The sequence below is a fragment of the Oncorhynchus gorbuscha genome, linkage group LG09, assembly GCF_021184085.1.
Source record: "Oncorhynchus gorbuscha isolate QuinsamMale2020 ecotype Even-year linkage group LG09, OgorEven_v1.0, whole genome shotgun sequence".
In the NCBI taxonomy this organism is placed as follows: Eukaryota; Metazoa; Chordata; class Actinopteri; order Salmoniformes; family Salmonidae; genus Oncorhynchus; species Oncorhynchus gorbuscha.
In genome coordinates this window covers 78758318-78776386 of record NC_060181.1, presented here as the reverse complement: position 1 = coordinate 78776386, position 18069 = coordinate 78758318, and the positions used below count along the sequence as shown (strand labels likewise).

The 18069-nt window shown below is 47.4% G+C and overlaps 1 protein-coding gene across 1 annotated transcript; it reads left to right on the top strand.

Annotated features, from left to right (window-relative positions):
* The first annotated feature begins 4053 nt into the window (after nucleotides 1-4053).
* On the top strand, nucleotides 4054-4737 carry LOC124044453 (putative protein TPRXL). Its single transcript, XM_046364086.1, has one exon. It carries the CDS (start codon nucleotides 4054-4056, stop codon nucleotides 4735-4737), a length of 684 nt encoding a protein of 227 aa, XP_046220042.1.
* The last annotated feature ends 13332 nt before the right edge of the window (nucleotides 4738-18069 follow it).

Below are 18069 nucleotides of genomic sequence, written 5' to 3'. Positions count from 1 at the left end.
TCAGAAGGTTACATACATTCCCAGTGGGTCAGAAGGTTACATACATTCCCAGTGGGTCAGAAGGTTACATACATTCCCAGTGGGTCAGAAGGTTACATACATTCCCAGTGGGTCAGAAGTTTACATACATTCCCAGTGGGTCAGAAGGTTACATACATTCCCAGTGGGTCAGAAGTTTACATACATTCCCAGTGGGTCAGAAGGTTACATACATTCCCAGTGGGTCAGAAGGTTACATACATTCCCAGTGGGTCAGAAGGTTACATACATTCCCAGTGGGTCAGAAGGTTACATACATTCCCAGTGGGTCAGAAGTTTACATACATTCCCAGTGGGTCAGAAGTTTACATACATTCCCAGTGGGTCAGAAGGTTACATACATTCCCAGTGGGTCAGAAGGTTACATACACTCAATTAGTATTTGGTAGCATTGCTTGTAAATTGTTTAACTTGGGTTAAATGTTTTGGGTAGCCTTCCACAAGCTTCCCATAATAAGTTGGGTGAATTTTGGCCCATTCCTCCTGACAGAGCTGGTGTAACTGAGTCTGGTTTGTAGGCCTCTTGCTTGCACACACTTTTTCAGTTTTTACCCCAAAAGTTTCAATGGGATTGAGGTCAGTGCTTTGTGATGGCCACTCCAATACTTTGACTTTGTTGTCCTTAAGCCATTTTGCCACAACTTGGGGCCATTATCCATTTGGAAGACCCATTTGCGATCAAGCTTTAACTTCCTGACTGATGTCTTGAGATGTTGCTTCAATATATCCACATAATTGTCCTTCCTTGTGATGCCATCTATTTTGTGAAGTTCACAAGTCATCATCATCATTCATCCTTGCTGAGCGGCCTTTCAGGTTATGTCAACATAGGCCTTGTTTTACTGTGGATATAGATACTTTGTACCTGTTTCCTCCAGCATCTTCACAAGGTCCTTTGCTGTTGTTCTGGTGTTGATTTGCACTTTACGCACAAAAGTACGTTCATCTCTAGGAGACAGAATGTGTCTCCTTCCTGAGCGGTATGACGGCTGCGTGGTCCCATGTTGATTATATTTGCGTACTATTGTTTGTACAGATGAACGTGTTGCCTTCAGGCGTTTGGAAATTGCTCCCAAGGATGAACCAGACTTGTGGAGGTCTACAATTCTTTTGATTTTCCCAAGATGTCAAGCAAAGAGGCTCAGAGTTTGCAGGTCGGCCTTGAAATGCATTCACAGGTACACCTCCAATTGACTCAAATGATTTCAATTAGCCCATCAGAGGTTTCTAAAGCCATGACATCATTTTCTGGAATTTTCCAAGCTGTTTAAAGGCAGTCAACTTAGTGTATGTAAACTTCTTACCCACTGGTATTGTGATACAGTGAGTTCTAAGTGAAATAATCTGTCTGTAAACAATTGTTGGAAAAATTACTTGTGTCATGCACAAAGTAGATGTCCTAACTGACTTGGCAAAACTATAGTTTGTTATTAACAAGAAATTTGTGGAGTGGTTGAAAAACAAGTTTTAATGACTCCAACCTAAGTGTATGTAAACTTCCGACTTCATCTGTGCCTTACCTTCACAACATACTGAGCATGATACATGTACCTTTACAGTGAACTGAGAAACATTCCAGTAAGAGTAACACATGATACACAATCAACAGTCTGAAAACACATCAGCATGGGCCAAACATACACTGAACAAAAATTTAAATCGCAACAAATAAAAAGTGTTTATCCCATGTTTAATGAGCTGAAATAAAAGACCCCAGAAATGTTCCAGACACACAAAAAGCTTATTTCTCTAACATGATGTACACAAATACACCTGACAAGTGTGGCAAATCAAGAAGTTCATTAAACGGCACGATCATTACACAGGTGCAACTTGTGCTGGGGACAATAAAAGGCCACACTAAAATGTGCTGTTTTGTCACACAACATAATTCCACAGATGTCTCAAGTTCTGAGGGAGCATGCAATTGGCACGCTGACTGTGGGAATGTCCACCAGAGCTGTTGCCAGAGAATTTAATGTTAATTTCTTTACCATAAATCACATTCAACGTTGCTTTAGAGAATTTGACAGTATGTCCAACCAGTCTCACAACAGCAGACCACGTGTATGGCGACGTGTGGGCAAGCGGTTTGCAGATGTCCACATTGTGAACAGAGTGCTCTATGGTGGAGGTGGGTTATGTTATGGGCAGGCATAAGCTACAGACAACAAACACAATAACATTTATCGATGGCAATTTGAATGCATAGAGACACGGTGAGCAGATCCTGAGGCCTATTGTTGTGCCAGTCATCCACCGCCATCACCTCATGTTTCAGCATGCTCATGCACAGCTCCATATCTCAAGGATCCGTACTGAATTCCTGGAACCTGAAAATGTCCTGCATACTCAACAGAAATGTCACTCCATGAGCATCTTTGGGATGCTCTGGATTGATGTATGGCAGCATGTTCCAGTTCCCGCCAATATCCAGAAACTTTGCCCAGCCACAGGCCATAATCAACAGCATGATCAACTCTACGCAAAGAGATGTGTCATGCTGCATGAGGCAAATAGGGGTCACACCAGATATGGACTGGTTTTCTGATCCATATCCCTACCATTTTTTAAAGGTATCTGTGACCAACAGATGCATATCTGTATTCCCAGTCATGTGAAATCCATAGACTAGGGCCTAATGCATTTATTTCAATTGACTAAGTTCCTTATATGAACTGTAACTCAGTAAAATCTTTGAAATTGTTACATGTTGTGTTTATATATTTGTTCAGTGTATATCTTCACACTGGACTGCTACCATCTTGCAATGCCCTGTACCAGTCCACACATACCACACACAAAAAGACTCCCCAAAAAAGGAGGTCTGTACTGACGTCAAGCAAACTTAGAAATAGAGATAGATAGAGAGAATGGCATGACAAACCGAACCCATATGTCTCACTCATGTTCTGGCTCATTCTGTGTTTCCATGCATGCATACCCAAGTGCTAATGTGTAGCAGTTGTTCCTTAGTACCCCCATGGAAACAGGGTTAGTGTGTGTGTGTGTGTGTGTGTGTGTGTGTGTGTGTGTGTGTGTGTGTGTGTGTGTGTGTGTGTGTGTGTGTGTGTGTGTGTGTGTGTGTGTGTGTGTGTGTGTGTGTGTGTGTGTGTGTGTGTGTGTGTGTGTGTGTGTGTGTGTTTTCAGATGCAGGCCTGCCGAGGCTTTGTTGTCTTTTCCGTGTCGGTCAGAGCTCCTTTTCATGAGACCGCATCCCGTGAGTCAGTTTAATGGCAGAGAGACCACTGCCTGGAGAGGGGAAGTATAACAACATTACAGGAGCAACACAGCACAGTAAAGTGCACAACTATTCAATCACATCTGCACATAGGGTTGCACAACCACAGGTTATTTACCAAAGTTACCAGTAGTATAGATTGATTGCTTTGATCCATTGTTTGTGCTCAGACTTCTCATGCAGGCTGTTCGACACCTAGTTCCTCCACAGACACATTATCCCCCTTGTCAAGTGATTTAGACCTGAGATCTCCAGGAATCTCCATAGACATTCCCTTCCTAAACCAGACAATATTCTCTCTCTCTCTCTCGCTGACAATAAGAAGATATCCTTTACCAACAGGCTACTCAATGTCTTATAAGCCTATCATGCAAACAAACACTTATTACTCATTACGTTTGTACAAAAACAAAAATTGCAATCAATCATTCACTGGTGTGTCGTCATCACTATAATTACATGTATCCATCGCAGTGCCATTCTATACCATCGTTGTAAAGTTCTACGTCATTGTACATACCATATGTAGGCCAGTGGCGGTCAGTGCCGTTTAAGATGAGGGAGGGCGATTTTTTTCTCTCTCCATGAGCAAGGCCTTATTTCTATTACAGCATATTGGATTACTCTCATTCATATTCCATTGTAATATAGATAGGTTTAGTGTCACACCCTGACCATAGAGAGCCATTTCCCCAGCCCGGTATGTCGGTGCCAGCTCCCTGCACTCTCCCTGAAGTGCGTGTCACCAGTCCGGTGCCACCTGTGCCGGCTCTATGCACCAGGCCTCCAGCTACCCACACCCGGCCTTCAGCTCCCCACACCCGGCCTTCAGCTCCCCACACCCGGCCTCCAGCTCCCCACACCCGGCCTCCAGCTCCCCACACCCGGCCTTCAGCTCCCCACACCCGGCTTCCAGCTCCCCACAACCGGCCTCCAGCTCCCCACACCCGGCCTACAGCTCCCCACACCCGGCCTCCAGCTCCCCACACCCGGCCTTCAGCTCCCCACACCCGGCCTCCAGCTCCCCACACCCGGCCTCCAGCTCCCCAAACCCGGCCATCAGCTCCCCACACCAGGCCTCCAGTTCCCCACACCAGGCCTCCAGCTCCCCACACCCGGCCTCCAGTTCCCCACACCCGGCCTTCAGCTCCCCACACCCGGCCTCCAGCTCCCCACACCCGGCCTCCAGCTCCCCACACCCGGCCATCAGCTCCCCACACCAGGCCTCCAGTTCCCCACACCCGGCCTCCAGCTCCCCACACCCGGCCTCCAGCTCCCCACACCCGACCTCCAGCTCCCCACACCCGGCCTCCAGCTCCCCACACCCAGCCTCCAGCTCCCCACACCAGGCCTCCAGTGTGCCTTCCCAGTCTGGTACGTCCTGTGCCAGCTCCCCACACCCGGCCTCCAGCTCCCCACACCCGGTCTTCAGTGCGCCTCCCCAGTCCCCCTCCTAGGCCGGAGCATTCCTCTACACTGGTGCCCAGTCCAGGCACGGTGTCCAGTCCCGATCCACCCCTAATCACGCATAAACAGAGTTCACTCTCATAACAGCCACATTGTATTCCTTCTCTTCTCTTCGCTTGTGGACTTCAATACACAACACATCGGCTGAATGTGACCAGGTGAAAAAAACTTTCCAAACCATGTCATAACCGCTACACACAGCCTACATCTTTTGTCACCATATTAGCTAAAGTAACATCATAGTCAGCATAGCTAATCGAACTAACGCATTAGTAAACCCGCTACAATCTTGCAGTAACGTTACTGTACGTTTGCAATAAATTAGTAATACCTTGACTTGAAGAGTTCAAAATATTACCTTGACTTGGAAGAGTTCAAAAGCTTAGTTTGACTTGCAAGAGTTCAAGTGTTGTGTTGGATAGTCATAGCTAGTTAGCCAACATAGCATCCCTTTGTATGAGCAGGGCGTTTCAGTACGCTAAACTAGCTAGCTGAATTTTCTAGCTAAGTAAGTGAAACTGAAAAATAATGACAATCTCTCTTGCTTCTCCTTAATTTTGGATTGAATTAATTTGTTAAACTGTTCAACTATTGTCTTTCTCTCTATTTGAGTCAACTACTCACCACATTTTATACACTACAGTGCTAGCTAGATGTAGTTTATGCTTCCAGTATTAGATTAATTCTCTGATCCTTTGATTGGGTGGACATGTCATGCTGCAAGAGCACTACTCCAGATGTTCAAATCAAACATTATTTGTCACATACACGTGTTTAGCAGATGTTATTGCGAGTGTAGCAAAATGCTTGTGGTTCTAGCTCCAACAGTGCAGTAATTTCTAAAAAGTGATATCTAACAATACACACAATCTAAAGTAAATTAATGGATTTATGAATATATTATTTTTGGACGAGCAATGTCAGAGCGACATATATTAACACACAGTAGAATAGAATTCAATAGAATACAGTATATACATATGAGATGAGTAATGCAAAATATGTAAACATTATTCAAGTGACTAGTGTTCCAATTATTAAAGTGGCCAGTGATTTCAAATATATGTATATAGGGCAGCAGCCTCTAATGTACTAGTGATGGCTATTTAACAGTCTGATGGCCTTGAGATAGAAGCTGTCATAATTACTGTGTAAGTCTATGGAAGGGGGTGAGAACCATGAGCCTCCTACGTTTTGTATTGAAGTCAATGTACCCAGAGGAGGACAAAAAATTGCTGTACTCTGGCTACACAATGGTGCTACCCTACAGAGTGCTGTTAAGGCTACTGTAGACCTTCTTTACAAAATAGTGTGTTTTAATCAATTATTTGGTGACGTGATTATAGTTAGTATAATTTTATCACGTTTTTTTATTTTTAAATATTTTACAATTAAAGGTTTTATGAAATTCATTGAGGATGGTCCTCTCTTTCCTCCTCTGAGGAGCCACCATTGATGTAGGACATATGAACTTCATCCTTAACAATTCCGATGATTTTGGAGCTGTATTGGACTGAAGCCAACACATCTCTCCCTGTCTTCCCAAACCGACTTCCGAAGACAAGGTTGCATTTACTTTCCCATAAAGCATTCTTGTCACAACCACCGCTCTGAGACCCAGGGCTGTTGCCTCGCGGATTTGTTCCTCTATCCACCATCTAGAGGATGTTTTCATTGCTTCTTGAAGACTAGAACTAGCTAGCTGGTAAATTAGGCTTTTACCCAAAGCCCGTTGGCAAGACCGCTAATATACAGTACATCCTCCCCTCACACAAAGGCTGGAAATGCTTCAAGTTACTCCTATTTTAATTAAATCCCTGGTCGTTACTATGTGGCAGTGTCATCTCTCTATCTTCTTTTCAGAAATCTCTATCACTGAGTTGTTTTCCCTACAGTTTTAGTTAGCCAGATAGTCTAACTTTATCTTGGCTCTAGTGCAGCGTAGCAAATTGACGAGGAAGCATGGGGGGCATTGCGCATGCAAATAGCGTGCATATGAGAACCAATCAAAAATTTGCTCAAAATTTGAGCTATCCTCCCCCTTTTACAAGCCAGAATTTCCAGACCAGTGAGTCGCAGCTCGCGCATCAGCCAGGCAATGTACCTGCGACTGCTTGTTGTGTAAAGCCTTGTTCAAGTCCTTTTTGGGGTTTTTCATAATCTAATGTGGAAGGACCACTAGAGGGCAGGCTGGGCTCATGGATAGTAGCCCAACAAAGCATGGGAGACAAGGTAACCAGAGGCAATTAAGCACAGCTGACGGTACTAATGAGATACTCTCCTTCCCCTATAAAAGAGAGAATGGAACCAGCAGAGAGGGAGAAAACTATCTCTGGAAGATGGCCACAGAGAGAGAGAGAGAGAAGCTGTGCTGAAAGAACCACGAAGACGGTGACAAACCCGTGATTTATGTTTGCTGTAGTTTAAAGATTATCCTATTGTGTTCTTGTTTCATCTGGAGAAGAAGATGTGTGTTTTTTTCCTTGGAAGATTTTTCATTGATTATGTTAATGTTTTTGTTGACAAAATACACTCAATAGAGAACCGTGTTCAATCAGAAAAACCTACTCCTGACTCGTTTATTCCACCTTCCCGCTTTAGAGTGACGCCTAATTACTTGGTACGCTCACATTGGTGGAGGATTCGGGCATTAGGTGGACGAGTGACACAAGGATAAGTGAGTAAATTAATATTCTTCCAGAAGACCCGGAGGAACCATTCAAGAACGATGGATAACGCCCTACTACAACAATTGATCACGGCACAGCATACAACCATAGAACTCCTGCAACAACAGCTGAGTCGACGAGAGAACCTAGAGTTAGGCCAAGAGCGGCTGCTCACGCCATCTTACCTCGTCTCTCCAAGGAGGATGATATTCCTCATGACCTTCGAAAGGACGGCCACCTTGGAAGAGTGGCCGCCCACAGAATGGGCTAGCGCATTAGCTCCTCTTTTGACAGGGGTGGCTCAGGAAGCCTATTTTGATCTGGATTCCCGTGAAGCTGTGGACTATGGGCGACTAAAAACCGAGATCCTGTCCCGGTACCAGCTGACTGCCAGAGATAGGGCTGTAAAGTTCCATCAATGGACCTATACAGCTGATCAACCCGTCCGTGCCCAGATCTTCGCCTTAATACGACTGACGAAACAGTGGCTAGAACCTGGAAAAGGAGTAGGACATGTGATAGAGACTCTCGTAGTGGACAAGATATTGAGAGAATTACCCAGTGACTTAAAAAGGGTTGTGGGGCAAGCCAACCCGTTGTCAGCCGACGACATAGCCCAGGCGGTGGAAACATATCGGTCTACAGGGGAGCTGTTAAAAAGTGACAAGGAGGAACGGAAGGAGTCTTCCAATCCCGTACCACGACTCACCCCGGCGCGCCCGCCACCGAAACGTCCAAGCCCCCCCCGGAGGTGGGAGAAGTCAGCCACCACACAGCCGGGTTGGTGTTATAAGTGTCAGTCTCCCAACCATTATGCCCCACAATGTCCTAGCAAGGATGAGCCCATGGTCACGGAGTCGTCACTGCCTACCCCCACACATCCCGTTTTGAGGGGGCAGGATCAACACTGTTGGTTAGCAGAGATAGCCCCAGCCTCAGAGATTCCGGTGCGAGTTGAAGGACAAGATGTGGTAGCTATTCTCGACTCGGGAAGTATGGTTACGTTAGTAGAGGATCGGATGGTGCCCTCCGCAACACTGCTAGCAGACAAAGTAGCCGTATCCTGTATCCATGGAGACACCCACTATTACCCCACTGTGAATCTGCCTATTCTCACTCCAAAAGGAAGGTGTACAGTCAGGGCAGGGAAGTGCCCCAGCTGAAGGTGCCATTATTGATCGGGAGAGACTGTCCCCTATATAAGGAGCTTCGGCAGATGACGTTATGCACAGGAAGAAGGGGGACAGGAAAGAAGAGAATCTCCAAGCCCGAGGTAGTAGTACTACAAGGAGATGTAGCCGCGTCCTCGTCCTCTACTGCAGAGGAAGAAATAGCGACCCAATGTTTACGACAGATATTCCAGGAAACCACCGATGAAGACACCTGTGAAGGGTTATACACAACGCAGGAAGGAAGGAGCAACCAGGCACTAAGGGATATATTTGAAGCTCCATCCGAGGAGGGAACCTGGAAGGGATTCTCCTCGGTCTCCCCTGATGGGGATGTGGAACAACCTCCACATCCCTCTACTGAGGTTGACCTGCCCCAGGAATTAAAGGGACAGTTCGGCACCTCGCAGCATAGAGACCCAGACCTAAGGGAGGCCATGAGGAAGGTGAAGGTGATCGACGGGAGGAACGTCGACGGATCAGGTGAGCCCCCTCTTCCTTACTATGCAATCAGGCAGGGTCTCTTATACTGGGTCGTACGACGAAGGGGGGAAAACCAGGAATTACTAATGGTGCCTAGACCATACAGGGATACAGTTCTACAGTTAGCCCATTCCCACGTCCTAGGAGGACACCTGGCACGAGACAAGACTGTTGACAGAATCATGCAGAGATTCTATTGGCCCCGTGTCACCCGAGATGTGGCCAGGTATTGTAAGACGTGTGATCAATGTCAACGTACAGCCCCACGGCCACACCTACGTAACCCTTTGATTCCTCTCCCCATCATAGAGACTCCCTTTGAACGCATAGCTATGGACCTCGTAGGACCCCTCCCAAAATCCACCAGAGGACACGAGTACATCCTAGTGGTTATAGATTATGCTACCAAGTTCCCGGTGGCCATACCCCTGCGTAACATGTCGTCAAAGGGAATTGCCAAGGAGTTATTTCTGATGTTCTCTCGTGTGGGCCTTCCCAAGACAATCTTAACCGATCAAGGAACCCCGTTCATGTCCCGGTTGATGAAAGACTTGTGTCGGTTATATCAGGTTCAACAGATACGTACAAGCATATTCCACCCTCAAACAGATGGGTTGTGTGAACGCTTGAACAAAACAATTAAAAGCATGTTGAGAAGAGTGGTGTCCCGAGACGGGAAAAACTGGGACATGCTTCTCCCACACTTAATGTTTGCCCTGCGAGAAGTACCCCACTGGATTCTCTCCGTTTGAATTTCTCTATGGCAGACCCTGTCGAGGAATCCTCGACTTAGCCAAGGAGACCTGGGAGACCCAACCATGCCCCTTTCGATCCACAATAGAACACGTTACCCTGATGAGAGACCGCCTGTCAGCAGTGTGGCCCATAGTCAAGGAGCATATGGAGAAGGCCCAAAGGACTCAAGGCCGGGCCTATGATAAATCTGCGACCCCCCCGTGAGTTCACCGTGGGAGAGAAAGTGATGGTGCTTGTACCCACGGCCGAACATCTCTTCCTGGCGCAGTGGAGGGGGCCCTACGAGGTAATGAAAAGGGTCTCACCGGTCAATTACCTCATCAAGCAACCTGACAGGAGGAAGAAGGTCCAACTCTATCACATAAACCTGCTGAAGACGTACCATGGACGAGAGGAGGAGGTGGCTTTGATGGCCCTGGAGGGCAAAGAAAAAAAAAGGCTCTACCACAGGTGCGCCGTGGCCAAACTCTCCTACCGGAGCAGTCAAGACAGCTAGACAAGCTGATTATGAACTTTGGTCGAATATTCTCTCCATTCCCAGGACAAACAGATGTCCTGTTCCACCATATCCACACTGAACCCGGCAAGAAAGTGCATATCCGCCCTTACAGGATTCCTGAGGCTCGCTGAGTCATCGCTAAGAAAGAGGTGAGGGAGATGTTGAGGAGGGGGCGTGATCGAGCCCTCGACGAGCGAGTGGTCCAGTCCCATAATCCTGGTCCCCAAAGCCGATGGTAGTATGAGACTCTGCAACGACTTTAGGGGCGTGAATGCCATCTCTACATTCGATGCGTACCCCATGCCCCGCGTGGATGAACTCTTGGAGCGCTTAGGAAAGGCCAAGTTCATCACTACCCTGGATTTGACGAAGGGATATTGGCAAGTGCCGGTGGCTCCGGAGGATCGCCCAATGACTGCCTTCGCCACCCCAGAGGGGCTTTTCCAGTATGTGAGGATGCCCTTCGGACTGCACGGAGCCGCTGCAACCTTCCAACGCCTCATGGATGCCATTCTACGGCCCCATCAAGAGTATGCAGCGGCGTACATAGACGATGCGGTCATCCACAGCGAGGACTGGCATAGTCACCTCCTGTGATTACGGGCGGTGCTCGTGAGTTTGGAAGCCACAGGGTTGACAGCCAATCCAAATAAATGCTGCCTGGGCCTGTCCGAAGCGGAATACCTGGGGTATACCGTGGGGAATGGGAAAATACGCCCGCAGGCAGAGAAGACCAGGGCAATTCGTGACTGGCCTCGACCCCGGACCAAGCGAGACGTTCGGGCCTTCTTAGGGATAACAGGATATTATCGCCGTTTTATCCCGGGATATGCAACCATTGCCAACCCCCTCATAAACCTCATCAGGAAAAACCTGCCAAACCAGGTAGAGTGGAAAGACGAGACGGAAGAGGCCTTTCAATTGTTAAAAGATGGCCTGTGTTCTGATCCCGTTCTACAGGCTCCGGACTTCTCACAAGAGTTCATTGTGCAGGTCGACACCTCGGATACAGGGCTCGGGGCCGTACTAGCTCAGGGTGAAGGTGAAGCAGAGAAGCCGATTCTCTTCATTAGTAGGAAACTCAGCGATCGGGAACAGAGGTATGCGACCGTAGAGAAAGAGGCCTTAGCCATCAAGTGGGCCCTCGATTATCTCCGGTACTACCTACTGGGTCGGAGGTTTGCATTAGTTACTGACCATGCGCCTCTCACGTGGATGGCTGGTAAGAGAAACAATAACAACAGAATAGCCAGATGGTTTTTGTCTTTACAACCGTTTTCTTTCCATGTCATCCACAGGGCCGGATCGAGGAACGGGAATGCAGACGCGCTGTCCCGACGCGACCAAGACGGTGCGTCTGGCGCCCGACCCTCCGGTTCGGTCCTGGGGGGGGGAAGGTATGTGGAAGGACCACTAGAGGGCAGGCTGGGCTCATAGATAGTAGCCCAACAAAGCATGGGAGACAAGGTAACCAGAGTCAATTAAGCACAGCTGACGGTACTAATGAGATACTCTCCTTCCCCTATAAAAGAGAGAATGGAACCAGCAGAGAGGGAGAAAACTATCTCTGGAAGATGGCCACCTAGAGAGAGAAGCTGTGCTGAAAGAACCACGAAGACGGTGACAAACCCGTGATTTATGTTTGTTGTAGTTTAAAGATTATCCTATTGTGTTCTTGTTTCATCTGGAAGAAGATGTGTGTTTTTTTCCTTGGAAGATTTTTCATTGATTATGTTAATGTTTTTGTTGACAAAATACCCTCAATAGAGAACCGTGTTCAATCAGAAAAACCTACTCCTGACTCGTTTATTCCACCTTCCTACTTTGTGATGCCTAATTACTTGGTACGCTCACACTAATCTGTTATGTTTCCTGCAGTCTGAACAGCCAAAAAGCATTTCCGGACAGCCAGTCCCAGAGCCCGGCTGTCCGGAAGATCACATCTGGATCTCTCAGGGAGCAAAACTACAAATATCCATTCAGAAAAACATTTCTGGCACTGTGTTAGAAGCTGGAGCAACAGTTGTGAAACACACAAATCAACAGAAGTTTTTAAAGGCACTGGTTGAAAATATCCAAAAGGAACCAATAGTAACTCAAATTAAGCACACAGTAGAACCTACAGTGACTCTGACATAGTAGACCCCTTACAATGAGCCAAATCAATGTATTAAATGGATATGACACTTTTAAGAGCAGTAACTATTTATCAGGGGAGAGGTTTGAATGTATGTTTATTAGATAATGCAGAAATGAACCATATAAGTGTGCTGTGATTGATCTGTTTTCCGCTGGCCATGGGGTGTTTTGACTGGGCAGTAAATTAGTCCCTCTGTTTGGGCCAGACATGAAAAAGGGTTCGCAACAGGTCAGTCATTAAAAATGATGAACTGCCACAGCAGGCTACCAGGAGACAGAGAGAGATGACAAATACAGAGTGAAGCAGAGATGGCGAGAGAGCAATGGAGTGGAAGAAAGAGATGGGGCGAGTTGGGCAGGAGTGGACTGTGAGGGAGAGAAAGTGAGAGAGAGAGTGGGAAATGGAGGTGAAGACTGAGGGAGATATATATGACCCATGTGTTATCCTTTCACTCTGTAAGAGGACACATTAAAAAAACAATCAATTACCACCTGTGAAAGAAAAGCAGGGGCTGTGTGTGCGTGCGTGCATGCGCTTGTGTACAATGTGTACAGTATGTTACAATGTCTAGCTGCCCTCCTGCTCCACCTCAAATGAATAGCTGGTGAATAGCATGCTTTTCTCATGCTTAAAGTCAAGGTCAGAATAATCCTAGAGAGAAGTGCATAAAAGGGAATCCCCCTTAGACTTTAGTACTTTTAAGCTTCTAACACACTGCCTTTTGGGTCAGAGCTCAGCAGGTGGAGAGCTAAACCTAACATACTGAGATAAACATACAGTACGACTCTCATAAATTGTGGAAGTGACTCACTAAACTGTCGGTTATCAACACACTGTATCTACAGTATATCCCATCTTTGAACCACACTCTATTGTGGTGAATTCAGACACATACGTCAATGTTGTTGTCTGAGGCTATCTGGAACATATCCCAGTGGAATTAGCGTGGAATTAGATCTGTCGGACCAGCATTGAACAGACCTGAGCACGGGCGTAGACCTGAGCACGGGTATTTCCTGTTTTAGTTTTCGTCTATAGGCTGGGAGCAACAAAATGGAGTCGTGATGAGATTTGCCAGAAAGGAGGGCGAGGAAGGCTTTGTATGCGTCGCGGGAAATAGAGTAGCAAGAATACAGAATTTTACCAGCCAGGGTCTCGCATTCAATATCCTGATCAAATTTAGGGAGCCTTGTTTTCAGATTAGTCTTGTTAAAATCCCCAGCTACAATAAATGCAGCCTCAGGATATGTGGTTTCTAGTTTACATAGAGTTCAATGAAGTTCTTTCAGGGCCGTCGAGGTGTCTGCTTGGGGGGGGGGGGTATACACGGCTGTGATTATAATCAAAGAGAATTCTCTTGGTAGATAATGTGGTCGTCATTTGATTGTCAGGAATTCTAGGTCAGGTGAACACAAGGACTTGAGTTCCTGTATGTTGTTAGGATCACACCACAACTCGTTAATCATAAGGCATACACCGCCGCCGTTCTTCTTACCAGAGAGATGTTTGTTTCTGTCGGCACGATGCGTGAAGAAACCGGGTGGCTGTACCGACTCTGATAATGTATCCTGAGTGAGCCATGTTTCCATGAAACAGAGAATGTTACAATCTCTGATGTCTCATTGGAAGGCAATCCTTGCTCAAATGTTGTGTATCTTGTTGTCAAGAGACTGGACATTGGTGAGTAGTATGCTTGGGAGCGGTGAGCGATGTGCCCATCTATGGAGCCTGACCAGAAGACCGCTCTGTCTGTCCCTTCTGCGGCGCCGTTGTTTTGGGTCACCTACTGGATTCCGATCCATTGTCCTGGGTGGTGGTCCAAACAGAGGATCCGCTTCGGTGAAAGTCTTATTCCTGGTCATAATGTTGATAAGTTGATGCTTCTGTCATGTTTGTCATTTATTATCATGTCTTGTCCCTGTGCTCCCCATTCTGTTCGTTTCCCTCTGCTGGTCTTATTGGGTTATCCCTTAACTCTCTCGATTTCTCTGTCGGGCTCCCAGCTGTTCCTATTCCCTAATCATCATTTAGTCTTCCCACACCTGTTCCCGATCCTTTCCCCTGATTAGAGTCCCTATTTCTTCCTTTGTGTTCCGTTCCTGTCCCGTACGGTTCCTTGTTTAGTATTCACCGTGCTGTTGTGTTTCGCCCTGTCCTGTCGTGTTTTTTGCCTTCATCAGATGCTGCGTGTGAGCAGGTGTCTCTGTCAACTACGGCCTGCGCCTACCCGGCGCAGTCTGTGGCCTCTTCTCTTGTTATTCCCCTCTACAGACTAGAGGATTTCTGTCAGGACTTGAATAAACTCAACTGTTAAGTTTTTGGGTCCTCTATCACCAGCATGACAGAAGGAACCGACCAAGGAATGGACCCAGCGACTTCAGACGCTCGTTACACTGAAGATCCAAGGAGCCATGCTCGATTAGACACGAGCAGGAATTGTCTGCTGCTCGCCATGCCGTGGAGAACCTGGCCGCTCAGGTTTCCGACCTCTCTGGACAGTTCCAGAGTCTGCTCGTGCCACCTGTTACTTCCTGGCCTGCCGAGCCTCCAGAACCTAGGGTTAATAACCCACCTTGCTACTCCGGGCAGCCCACTGAGTGCCGCTCCTTTCTCACGCAGTGTGAGATTGTGTTCTCTCTCCAACCCAACACATACTCTAGAGAGAGCTCGGGTGTTTCGTCATTTCACTCCTTACTGGCCGGGCTTTAATGGTTCCAGAACTTTAAAGAGGAGATGATTGACTTTTTGGTAGGGAGGCTTCTAGGGCCCTGGCTTCCTTATGCCAAGGTGAACTCCATAACGGATTATTCTATTGAGTTTCGTTGCCTCTAGTGAGTGGCACGAGCCGGCGCTGCTGCAGGTTTCTGGAGTGGACTCCACGCAGTGGTTAAGGATGAGATTCTCTCCCGGGAGGTTCCTTCAGATGTGGACTCTTTGATTGCTCTCGCCATCCGCATAGAACCCCTTCTCATGCTGAAGAGAGCTCGCATCAACGCCCTGCTCCGCATCGCAGATCTCCCTCCTCAGCTTTGAGACTCCCATGCAGCTGGGAGGATATCTACAGGAGAGTCACCAACCGCCTGTGCCTAGTAATGGGAGTTAATTCATGTCCAGTAAGAGGCCAGAGCCCATCAGTAAGGGAGGGCTACTGGTGAGCGCTACTACTCAGGTCTGATCTTGTCACTGTCCCATCTACGCTGGACCGGTCTCTCAATTCAAGGGTTGTTTCATGGACGAAGCATGGGTTCTGCATAACATTCCTTTCAGACCGTTAGACAAGCCTACGCCCATGTTTGCCTTAGATGGTAGTCATCTTCCCAGTATCAAATTTGAGACACTACTTTCTGTATCTGTAACCACAGTGAGACTATTTCTTTTTTGATTTTCCGTTCACCGTTTACACCTGTTGTTTTGTCATCCCTGGCTAGTATGTCATAATCCTTCTATTAATTGGTCTAGTAATTCTATCCTATCCTGGAACGTTTCTTGTCTGTCTGTTTGTCTGCCATCCTCCTTTCTTCTGTCCCTACTTCTCAGGAGGAACCTCTTTGACAGGAGTGCCGGAGGAATATCATGATCTGCGCTCTTCAGTCTCTGTCTGTCTTCCTCCTCACTTGTATATTGTCTGATCTCTGTCTCTGTCTCTGTCTCTGTCGGCTCCCGAACGTCTCTTATTTGTCTGTGTCTCTTGACGCCGGTACCATAGTGCCTTCTTCTTCTCCGGCCGGGGCGGGGTTCTTTTTGTTAAGAAGAAGGACTGTCTCTGTCTGTCTGTCTGTTAAGAATCTGTCTGTCTGTCATCAGCCTTCGAGATTCTGTCCAGGTCTGTCTGTTGGACTGTCTCTCTGTCTGGAAAACGGCGTCACTCCGTCATTTTGAGTACCGGGTTTTGTCTCGGTCTCGCCAATGCGCCAGCTGTTTTTCAGGCATTAGTTAATGATGTTCTGAGAGACATGCTGAACATCTTTGTTTTTGTCTATCTTGACGATATCTGATTTTTTCTCCGTCACTCTTCATGTTCCACTATTTCTAAGAGAATTGTCTCTACGTAAAGGCTGAGAAGTCTCTTTTTCATGTCTCCTCCGTTACTTTTCTGGTTCCGTTATTTCCGCTGAAGGCATTCAGATGGATTCCGCTGGTCCAAGCTGTCTGATTGGCCCGCCTGGTCACGTGTCTGTCAGCGCTTTTTAGTTTCGTCTATCGGCGTCTTCGTCTGTCAAGTCTGCTCCTCTCACAGCTCTTACTTCTGTCAAGACGTGTTTTAAGTCTCCGGTTCCGCCCAGGGAGCTTTTGATCTTCTAAAAGAACGTTTTACGTCCGCTCCTATCCTCGTTACTCCTGACGTCTCTAGACAATTCATTGTCGAGGTTGACTCTAGGCGTCCATTCTATCCCAGCGCTTCCAGTCTGACGATAAGTTCATCCTTGTCTTTTCTCATCCTGTCGCCATCTGAGCGCAACTATGATGTGGGTAACTGCTCTCCGCTGCCCTCTGGCGACAGTGGTTGGAGGGGCGACTGTCTTTTGTCGTGTCTTGGACAGACCATAAGAACCTTGAGTACATCCGTTCTGCCAAACGACTTAATGCCCGTCTCTGTCTTGTTTTTCTGTCTGTGATTTCTTACCGTCCGGGTGCAAGAACACCAAGCCTGTCTTATCCCGTCTGTTTAGTTCTTCTGTGGCTTCTCTGATCCCGTCTGTGTTGTCTTAACAGTCTGTCTGTCTGTCTGTCCTGTCTGTCGTTCCTGTTTCCACTGTCTGGCTGTTCTTCTGTCTGTCTGGTCATCCCGGTGTTCTCTTGCGTCTATCTCTCTTGGTGGCCGACTCAGGAGCGTGACACGCGCCGTTCGTCTGCTTGTTCGGACTGCGCGCAGACTAAGTCGGGTAACTCTCCTCTCTCGTCTCTCAGACCGCTCCCATTCCTTCTCCATGGTCTCACATCGCCTTAGGCTTCATTACCGGTCTGCTTTGTCTGCGGGGAAGACTGTGAGAGCCGCCAATAAACGCAGGATTAAGAGTCCAAGGTATTGTTGCTCCAGAGAGTGTGGCTTTCCACTTGTCTTCTCTTACGACAGCTCTTTGTCTGTCTCCGTCTGTCTCCCAGGTCTCAATCCTGTCTGTGCGACTCTCTTCCGTCATCTTCTCTCCATCCTGTCTTCCATGTCTCCTGTGTTAAGCCCTTTCTTCTCTTTGTCTTCCCTCCCCCCTCCCGTCTCAACCTATTTACAAGGTCATAAGATCATGGACATGTTTGGGACGGGGAAACATGTTTGGGAGGGTTTGTCCTGAAAGGAGAGGAGTGGGTTCCGTCTCGGGACGTGCTGGACCGTAACTCAAACAAAAGTGAAATAAACCCGAGTAAAAGGAGGCGCTGAACATGTTTGTCAATTATCATGTCTTGTCCCTGTGCTCCCCATTCTGTTCGTTTCCCTCTGCTGGTCTTATTGGGTTCTTTCTGTCTATCCCTCTGTCTCCCCTCCCCTTCACTCTCTCGCTCTCTCTTCTCTCTCAGCTCCCAGCTGTTCCTATTCCCCTAATCATCATTTAGTCTTCCCACACCTGTTCCATCCTTTCCCCTGATTAGAGTCCCTATTTCTTCCTTTGTGT